This window comes from Scyliorhinus canicula, chromosome 3, assembly GCF_902713615.1.
Source record: "Scyliorhinus canicula chromosome 3, sScyCan1.1, whole genome shotgun sequence".
Lineage (NCBI taxonomy): Eukaryota > Metazoa > Chordata > Chondrichthyes > Carcharhiniformes > Scyliorhinidae > Scyliorhinus > Scyliorhinus canicula.
The window spans coordinates 225,344,819-225,355,379 of record NC_052148.1 but is presented as its reverse complement, the minus strand read 5'-3'; the positions used below and the strand labels follow the sequence as shown (position 1 = coordinate 225,355,379).

The 10,561-nt window shown below is 48.4% G+C and overlaps 1 protein-coding gene across 1 annotated transcript in view; it reads right to left on the bottom strand.

Moving 5' to 3' along the window:
- Positions 1-4,481: 4,481 nt before the first annotated feature.
- LOC119963324 (transmembrane protein 144-like) overlaps positions 4,482-10,561 on the bottom strand; it is a 115,939-nt gene continuing 109,859 nt past the window's right edge. The window contains exon 13 of the mRNA XM_038792303.1: positions 4,482-7,055. Within this exon, the coding sequence (XP_038648231.1) occupies positions 6,972-7,055 (84 nt within the window). The 3' untranslated portion in view covers positions 4,482-6,971. The remainder of the gene's footprint in view (positions 7,056-10,561) is intronic.

The following is a 10,561-nucleotide window of genomic DNA, read 5'->3' as shown; positions in this document are numbered from 1 at the left end:
CAGTGGTGACTACCACATTCACCCCCTGTTAAAAAAAGAGTCCAGCGGGTTGGTGGAAAACTATGTACTGGTATGTGAGCGTTTTTTAAAAAACTATTTATATTGTATGTGAGCATTCATGTTGTATGTGGATGGGTGGCGCCGGGGCAAATGGAGGGGGAGGGGGGTGTGGGGAACCAGCTGGTGCCTTGGCGATGTCGGCCTTGATACGGTTGAAGGCCTGGTGGGCCTCAGCCTTGAGGGGAAAAACTGTGGAGTGGATGAGTGGGCGGACCTTGTCCGAATTGTTAGGGACCTACTGGGCACAGTATGAGAAGAACCCCAGGCATCGTTTGAGGGCCTTGGGGCAGTGGGGGAGGGGGAGTTCCATGAGGGGGTGCATGCGATCGGGGTCGGGCCCTAGAATTCCATTTTGCACCACATTGCCAAGGATGGCTGAGTGGTTGGTGCTGAACGCACTTCTCCTTGTTATACGTGAGGTTCAGGAGTTTGGCGGTGTGGAGAAATTTGAAAAGGTTGGCGTCATGGTCCTGCTGGTCGTGGCCGCAGATTGTGACGTTATCTAGGTACGGGAAGGTGGCTCGCAGTCCGTACCAGTCAACCATTCGGTCCATCTCCCGTTGGAAGACCAAGACCCCATTATTGACGCTGAAGGGAACCCTAAGGAAGTGGTAAAGGCAGCCGTCTGCTTCGAACGCAGTGTATTGGCAGTCCGCCTTCCGGATGGGGAGCTGGTGGTAGGCAGATTTCAGGTCCACTGTGGAGAAGGCCCGGTAATGTGCAATCTGATTGACCATATCAGATATGCGTGGAAGGGGGTACACGTCGAGCTGCGTGTACCGATTGATGGTCTGACTGTAGTCAATCGCCATCCTGTGTTTCTCCCCAATCTTTACAACTACCACTTGGGCTCTCCAGGGACTGTTGCTGGCCTTAATGATGCCTTCCCACAGCAGCCGCTGGACCTCCGACCTGATGAAGGTCCTGTCCTGGGCACTGTACCGTCTGCTCCTGGTGGCGACGGGCTTGCAATCCGGGGTGAGGTTTGCAAACAGGGAGGGTGGGTCGGCCTTAAGGGTCGTGAGGCCGTACACGGTGAGGGGTGGTAGGAGTCCGCCGAATTTTAGAGTTAGACTTTGGAGGTTGCACTGGAAGTACAGGCCGAGTAGCAATGCAGCGCAGAGGTCGGGCAGGACGTAGAGCCGGAAGTTGCTGAACTCTACGCCCTGGACGGTGAAGGTGGTGATGCAGTACCCCCGGATCGCCACGGAGTAGGATCCGGAGGCCAGAGAGATTCTTTGGGTCACGGGGTGTACCGCGAGGGAGCAGCGCCTTACCGTAGCGGGGTGGATGAAGCTCTCCATGCTCCCGGAGTCGAGAAGGCAAGATGTCTTGTGGCCATCGACTTTCAGCGTCGTTGTCGCGGTTGCGAGGTTGTGTGGGTGGGACTAATCGAGCATGATGGAGGCGATCTGTGGCTGATGTTGGTGGGCCTCGGGTTGGTCGGCGGCGGTTGCGGGTGATGAGCGGCCAGATGAGGTGCCAGACGAGCAGGGGTCCTGAGGCGCCGTCCAAAATGGCGTTGAAGATGGCGGCACCAACAGGGCGCACGTGGCGGGTGGCGTTAAAGATGGAAGCGCTCACGGGCCGCACGTGTTCTGCTGAGAGGAAGATGGCGGCGCCCACGGGCCGCACATGGGCTGCAGTGATGAAAATGGCGACGCCCATGGGTCGCGCAGGAACAATGGGACTGGATACAGCAGCGATGGACTGGGCCTGGCAGATCGCAGCAAAATGCCCCTTCTTCCCGCAGGTCTTGCAGATTGCGCTCCGCGCCGGGCAGCGCTGCCAGGGGTGCTTTGTCTGCCCGCATAAATAGCACTTGGGCCCCCTGGGGTTGGCTGGCTGCGGCTTGGGGTTGGTTGGGAGCGGCTGCTGGTGGGGCCCACGATGTCCATGAGGGGGGTGCTGTGCGGTCAGGGGCGTACGCTTGTACATTACGGGATGCTACCGTTAGTGAGGTCGCGAGTTTCTTGGTCACCGTGAGGTCGAGCGTACCCTCTTCTGAAAGGCGCTGGCGGATGTACGCCGTCCCTATACCCATAACGAAAGCGTCCCTGATTAGGAGTTCAGTATGTTGAACGGCCGAAACTGCCTGGCAATCGCATTTCCTTGCCAGAAATCGTCTAATGACTCATCGGGGAGTTGTTGCCGGGTGGACAGGAGGTGCCTGGCGTAGAGTTTGTTGATTGGCCGGACGTAGTTCTCTTTCAGAAGCGCCACGGCCTCAGCGTAGGTGGGTGCATCCCGGATAAGAGGAAACATATCGGAGCTCAACCGTGTGTACAGGATCTGGAGTTTCTGTGCTTCAGAGGGTTGGTTTGCCGCTGCTCTGATGTAGGCTTCAAAGCAAGCTATCCAGTGGTCGAAGGCCAACGTGGCGTTGTCTGCTTGAGGGTGCACCTGCAGGCGATCTGGCTTGATGCGTAGGTTCAACGTTGTAAAATCTCTGCTTAATAAATTGATGCACTATCAATTACAACGAGATGAGAGTAGAGAGTAATCGAGGCTTTATTAAGCAGAGATGTGTAACCTCCTGCAGCTGCTGCCGAAATGGCTGCAGCCCGGTGAGCCCACACATTTATACTCCGCCTACTGGGCAGAGCCAGCATGGAAGGGATCTAGCCCCGTACCTGTAGTACAGGAGCCTTACCGTGGGCGAAATTCTCCGACCCCACGCAGGGTCGGAGAATCGGCCGGCAGCGGCGTTAATCCCGCTCCCCAGGGTTTTTAATTCTCTGACCGGCCAAAAACCGGCGCTGTGCAAATCCCGCCGGCAGCCTCTGAAAACAGCTGGCGCCGGCGGGATTTCATTATATTTTTGTTTCCACAAATCTCCGGCCCGGATGGGCCGAAGTCCCGCCGACGTGGCCATGGGTCACGTCGGCGAAAATCACAGTAGCTTTAAAACGGCGTCAACAATTGATGATGGTTGACGCCGTTCAGTGTCGGGGGGGGGGGGTTGCGGCATCGGGGGGGGGGGGGGGGGGGGGGGGGGGGTTTGGGGGCAGCGGCGTGCAGAGAGGGGGGGGCGACGGATGCCCGGGGCCAACGCACCATCACCCCCCCCTCTGTACGCCGCTGCCCCCTACCCCAACCACCCCCCCCTCACCACCCCTACCTCCCTCCAACGCCCCTACCCCCCTCCCCACCACCCCTACCCCCCTCCCCACCACCCCTACCCCTTCTCCACCACCCCTACCCCCCTCTCCACCACCCCTACCCCCCCTCCAACGCCGCCCCCCCCATCTCTCGCAACGCCGCAACCCCCCTCATCGCCGCAACCCCCCCCTCTCAACGCCGGGTCCCCCCCCTCAACGCCGGGTGCCCCCCCCTCAACGCCGGTACCCACACCCCGTCCCCCTCCCTCTGAAGGCCGGTACCCACACCCCCCCTTCCTTCCTCCTCCCCCCCTTCCTTCCTCCTCCCCCCCTTCCTTCCTCCTCCCCCCTTCCTTCCTTCCCCTCCCTCCTTCCTCCTCCCCCCCCCCTCCTCCTCCCCCTTCCTTCCTTCGTTAGTGGGGGGGGGGGTGCGGCGTTAGTGGGGGGGGGTGCGGCGTTGGAGGGGGGTAGGGGTGGTGAAGGGGGTAGGGGTGGTGAGGGGAGGGGGTTGGGGTAGGGGCAGCTGCGTGCAGAGGGGGGGCGACGGTGCGTTGGCCCCGGGCATCCGTCGCCCCCCTCCTCTGCACGCCGCTGCCCCTACCCCAACCCCCCCTCACCACCCCTACCCCCTTCACCACCCCTACCCCCTCCAACGCCGCCCCCCCTCCAACGCCGCCCCCCTCTCTCAACTCAACACCGCAACCCCCCCTCTCAACTCAACGCCGCAAACCCCCACCCCCCTCTCCTCTCCACTCAACGCCGCAAACCCCCCAACTGTCTCTCTCCCCCCCCCCCCAATGCCGGTCTGTCTCTCTCTCTCTCTCCCCCCAAATGCCGGGTCTGTCTCTCTCCTCCTCCCCCCCCCCCCCAAATGCCGGTCTGTCTATCTCCTCCTCCTCCCCCCCCCCAAAACGCCGGGTCTCACCACTTCCGCAGCTGGTGAAACTGACGCGTATCGCGTCAGTCCGCTGCTGGCCCCTCCAGGAACTGAGAATAGCCGCCTAAAAGAAGGCCCCCAAGCCGGAGTCATCTATACCAATTTTGCTCGCCGGAAATCGGCGTTACGACGGTCTGCAGAGAATTTCGCCCCGTATTACCTCTCGTATACGTATCATACAAACAGTAGTGACTACCACAACCTGTAAGGAGTTTAGTTTGACTATCACCATCAGGAAAACAAACGTTTTGGTCCAGACGTGTTACTTTACTCACTTTGTTAATAAGAATACAAAGGCAGATTAAGTGCTTAAGCAAATTGATAATTTGCTGATAATGGATCAGCGTGTGAAAATAAATAAAAATAACCATAATATTCTCACGGATATTGAACAAGCAAGATTTTATTATATAAACAAAGCAAACAGGATTACTTCAGTATTTTTTGGAAATATATTTTTTCTGTGAAAACTTTAATCATGTGAGTGCCACCATTTCACTTTCTGTTGGCAATAAAAAGACAAAACTGCAAAGCTAGAACATAGAAAATCCTTCATCGGAACTCAGAAACAGCTCTTATCCAAATTATTAGGGCAAAATTTCTGTTGTTTGCATGCAGTGTACCTCATCACCCTATTTTAATTGTTAATCTTTTCTTCACAAGTTTAGTGTCTGTAACACACCACAATACATCAGAGTAAATTTCCAACTGGCTAACATCCATTTCAGAACCCAGTTTCACAATGATAGGCTTGGTCCCACTTCATAGTTTCAGGGACCCGACTCTCTTGTCCCTGTGTGCTTCCAATCAGTTCAGGTCAATGTGACCCAACTGAAAGTGATGTCCCAACGTTTTTATCTGAGCTTCCCCAAACTGATTTGTTTTTAAATTGTGAGACAGTCAAATCCGTGCCCAATCCAATTGCGCACTTCTGATTGTCGCTGAAATATGCAGTATTTCAGTCAGGAGAATGAATTCTTTGTGCACTGCAGGCACCAAAACATGAAACAATATGAGGGCCACACCGCTGATGGGAACCTCACCTGCCAGTCATGCAAATCAGAAATATGGGTGTTGGCCACCGCTCTAACAAGAACATTTAGTAAATTGTGGGCAACGCATGTCTAAATGTCTGCTTTGGGCTGTCGGTGAACAAAGCTTCCACCAGTAGCCTGGACTCAAAGTCACCCCATATTGAATTGGGTTTTGCCGACTGAGGAAGTGCTCCGAGTAGGTGGTACAATTAAGCTCAAAGCAAAATTTGTCTTTGTGGTTGTGGTAAAATCCCAAAGGAAGATGTGGATATTTTTAAGTCGCAGACATAAATCACATTATTTGCAGTTGATCTATTCTTATTATTTATGCAAATTTAGCCAACAGAAAGAGAAACAATATTTTGAGACAGAAGATAATGACATTAATTCTCAAATTCTTAAAACATTGTTAAAAGATAACCCAAATTATCCCTCATTTATTAAATTAAAATGATTAATACATTATAAAAACATGTTTATACAGCAGTTATAACAAGCAAAGGCACTGCACAGAAGTGTAAATCAGACAAAGGTGCTCAACCTAATAAGCATAGATTAGGAAGTGTGATTTGGGAGGGGAGGAACTCCAGAACCGAATGTTTGGATGCCGATAGTGGGGTAGGAAGGACTGGGGGATGCACCAAGAGCCAGAGTGGAAGGAAGCCAATGTTCTTGAGGCTTGTAGGGCTTGAGGCTGGAGACAGGGAGAAAGTCCGTGAAAGGATTTAAACATAAAGATAGGAATGTTAAGTTTGACACATAGAGAATTAAGAGTCAATGTGGGTCAGTGAGTAATGAGGTGATAGATGTGAAGGACTTGGTGCCGTATAGAATGCAGGCAGCAAAATGTGGATTAGCTGATATTTATGAAGTTTGGAGAATGGGTGGCTAGCTAGGAGATTAAAGGTGTAAATAAGTCTTGCGAGACAAAGGCACAGATAAGAGTTTCAATAGCCAATGGAATGAACAAAGGTCTGTGCTGGGGAATGTTACTAAGGAAGTAGTAAAGGATATGTAGTCAGATGTTCAACTCAGAATCAAATAAGTCTTAAATAAGTCTGATAGAGGGTGAATAGGGATCAATAGTGATCAATTCAGTCAGGTCACATCTGGCCATTGAGTGGTTGAGTATATGATATGGTGAATATACTGTCCAATTTACCAAAAGATATCAATCAGTTTTATGTTACGTGAAGAAAGAATTGACTTGAATTTATATACCTATCGTGTTTACTGATTGATAAACGTTAGCCAGCAGAGAGGAAGAATTCAAGACAATAGCAATACACGGTCAATGCTGCGCTAAAGTGCCACCCTAATTGTATGTGCTCAATTTTCTGAGCGGGGTTTGAACCCACAACCTTAAACTCAGAGGTGAAAATTCTGCCAAATAGCCAAGGCTGAAACCACTAATATTTTTTTTAAAACAAAAATACTAATCACTTCCCGGTGTCCTTGTTTAGTCTGTTATTGAATTAAAGATTTAATACGCTATACCAGAATGTTTTGTTAATTAGGAATTCTTATCTTATTCATTTATAGTAACTCTGCTCCCAAGTATGACACCTCTTGCAGCAGTTGTATTTTGAATGAGAACTGTACGAAGGTCAATAAACATTTAACATTTCACAACTAATAAATACTTACAGAATTGTAAAAGGACTCAAATAAAAAATCCTGCAACCTTATGGCTGATGAACAAACAGTTGTTCCAAAGTATTGCACAGTGGTTGAGACTCCGTGTACATTAAAAGCAGTATGTTGATCCAAATTGTTTCAATTTCAGTATCACTGCAAATGACTTTGCGTTGATGCCATCTTCCGGCCCAATTTCTGTAGCTACATCTTGGAAAAGCCAGTTGCTAATGCTCCTGCTGATATAGTGCAGAATGCTATGCCAAGAATAATATAGTTCCTCAGTCCCTGTGGAGAGAAGAAAATTGTGAAACAGAGATTCCTAACATATGCGCAGCGACTGACAGACATGCTTATTGTGGCACTAAATGATGGATATGAAAGTATAAATCACTGATAATTTCAGTTCATCACAAATTCTACTGGGAAAAAAAATCATTTTTGGGTTCCCCCAAAATTGAGTAATGTCAATGTCTTGAACTCCAACAAGCTTTTAAAAAAAAGCTAATTGCAATATTCACACGTTTTTGTTTTACTGAGTATTATCTATTTTATAGTTTTTCCTCGATCTTTATAGATCGATCCCCTGCCCACACCAAGCGCCCAGATGTTTATAGACATCAGCTGGTACTCCTTCTGAACATACAGCTGGTACAAATGCAAAAGCTGCAGCGATTTACTCACACCTTGATTTCTGCCTCCCTCTGCTCTCTACCCCCTCATTTATATATCGCTGAAAAAAAGTCATGTTGAAGCTTTTAGTCTTGCACTCGTTCGCCAAAATACCAAATGTAAAGAGAACAACAATTTATACTTAATGAGAAGAGAGTGCTAATTTGTTGACAAGTGAACTTTGATTGGAAGAGGCATTGCCATGGAGAATGCACAAGTTAACTGATGACTGACAGTCAACTGCCAGGCTTTGTTTAAATTGAAACCAGACAGGTTGACTGATTGGTCAAGATATGAACTTGATCACTGGGGAATGAACCAGAGCATGGCTGTCATTCATTTTGTTCAGTTAAAACAGATGCAATGTGTGTACATGTCCTTTCTGACTGCAAAGAGCAGGCTCTGTGAATTAAAATATGTAGCTTCTCACACATCTGAGTGTGCAGCACTGTAAGCATGACTGATAGCATAAGTCAAAACACCATGTCCAATATTTTATGTGATTTCACGATTGGACGTTCCTTAGTGTTCTAAGAATTATGCTGACAACCAATTTAAGATTATCAGTCAGGCTCGCAGTACAGCACACTTATCCGTGTTAGATGCTATGTGTATTGATACCAAGAGACTGTTCCTTACAGTCAGAAAGAGCATGTGCACACATTCTGCCTGTTTCAACTAAACAAAAATAAATGACAACCATGCTCTGGCTCATTCCCCAGGGCAATGCCGTGACCAATCAGTCAACCTGGCTGGTTTGAATTTAAACAAAGCTTGCCAGTTAATTGTCAGTCATCAGTTAACTGATCAATTGCCATAGCAACACCTATACCAATCCGAGTCCACTTGTCAATCAAGGAGCAATCTCCTCCCATGAAGTATAAATTGTTGTTCCCTTTACATATAGTATTCTTACAACTGTCCTGATGAGTGTTAGATGAAAAGCTCTGACATCTCATTTTTCAGTGATACTCAACTTCTGTACTACCAAATGACTATTTAAGATAAATTTGCTTTCATTATAGTAGTTAATGGATAGACGATACTGGGAAATGCTGTATCCTATCATTCAGCACTGCGGTAAATTAATGTTCTAACATACTGAGCTACATATAGTGTTATTATACTTAAAGAACAAAATATCTTAATGCAAGCTACGCATGCAGCATTTTCACTTTGAAAGGAGTGAAGGTTAATGGCCACTTAACAAGCATTCTATATGTTTTAACAATTCATTACATGCAAAGTTCATATATCATTGCATTTATTTTAAGATTTATTACCTTAATAATAAAAATACATCTTTCAACAGAAACAAGCTGATTATATTGATAAGTTTTATGACATTCATGGAATCATCTCAGAAATTCACAAAAACTGGTTGGTTTTAAGATAACTTTTTGTGCAATGTTTTGACCATGCTGCTCAATTTTATTGAATTTCCAAACACACTTTATGATGTTTATCGAGTTCTTTTGCAAAGGAATTAATCAATTATATCATCATCTGTTTTGTTTGGAGAGTGAAAAGGCCATTATGTTCCAGCAAGCTGACAGGAAACATGGGCGCAATTCTCCGCACTCACGACTCACGGAGAATAGCGGGGTTCGTAAAATTTTACGGCCACGCTAGTCTGACGCCCTCCCGCTATTCTCCCCCCCCCCATGCCCGATACGAATCGCTGCCGCCGTTTTTTTATGGCCAGCAGCGATTCTCAGCTGGCCGATGGGCTGAGTTCCAAGCCCTTTACGGCTGTTTTTACGAACGGCAAACACACCTGGTCTGGCCGTTTGTAAAAACGGCCGTAAAGTGCCGATTTTTAAAACCATGGCACCGATTGGCACGGCAGTACCACGGCCGTGCCAAGGGTGCCATGGGCCCGCGATCGGTGCCCACCGATCGCGGGCAGCGGGTCCGATACCCGCGCACTCTTTGTCCTTCCGCCGCCCCGCTGTATCACTTCGCGGGGCGGCTGAGGGGCATCCCGGCCCGCGCATGCGCGGGTTTCGCACAAATGCGCGATGACATCATCCGCGCATGCGCGGGTTGGAGTCTTCCAATCCGCGCATGCGCGGCTGACGTCATGTGACGCGTCAGCCGGCGCAAACTCTGGCAAGCGGGCTTAACGAAATTCGTTAAGCCCGCGATGCTGGAGTTTACGGCGGCGGCATGCTAGCCCCGACCGGGGACCAGAATCGGTTCCCGGTCGGGGAGGGGGAGGCTGGCGTCAAACCCGCCCGGATTTGACGCCAGCCTTACGATTTCTCCCTCTCTGGGAGAATCGCGCCCCATATATTTGAGATTTTAACTTTTATTTGATTTGTAATATTTAATGTTTGATAGCAATCAGAAAACATTTTTGAGATAAGCAAGGTATGAATTGCTTGACACTGCAAACACCATTTAATCTGAGAGGGTAACTTAAGTCATGTAGCACTGATACAAACAGGTTGTACTTCATTTTTTTTAAATAAGTGTGTATTTTTACTTAAGGAGCTGGCATTCATAGAAAATAATTTTGCAAACTATGGGGAAAAACACATTTTGAAAATATGTGTATGTTTGTAAATAAACAAAAAGAAACAATATTTTTCAACACTACTTTTGAAATAGTGAGTCAGGTTCTAAATATTCATAAAACAGAATGTATTTAAGAAGTATATGCGTGAGTACTGTGGGAATCATGATGTTTTATTTAGTAATCTAAATTGATTAAATGGATATTACATAGTTGGGCATTCAAAGTTTTTGTAGGTCAAATGAAGCACGGACTATTACTGATACACGCATGTGATGATTCAATTCAGTTATCAATGAAAGAGCTTGGGGTGAATTCTCCGCTGGCAGGATTCTCCGTTCTGTTGGCAGCATACCCTCGCCTGCGGCATGGGGTGGCTACAATGGGAAATCCCACTGGCCAGTGGCAGGAATGGGGAATACTGCTGCCAGTGACAGAGCGTCGCCAAGAAACACCCACTAGGGAGGCAGAGAATTCACCCCCTTGTATTTATGTGGCACGTCTAATAAACATGGGATGTCCCAAAGAAGTTCACTGCCTAAGAAGGAATCTTGAAGTGCTGAGATTGTTAACCATGATGTGGAGATGCCCGCGTTGGACTGGG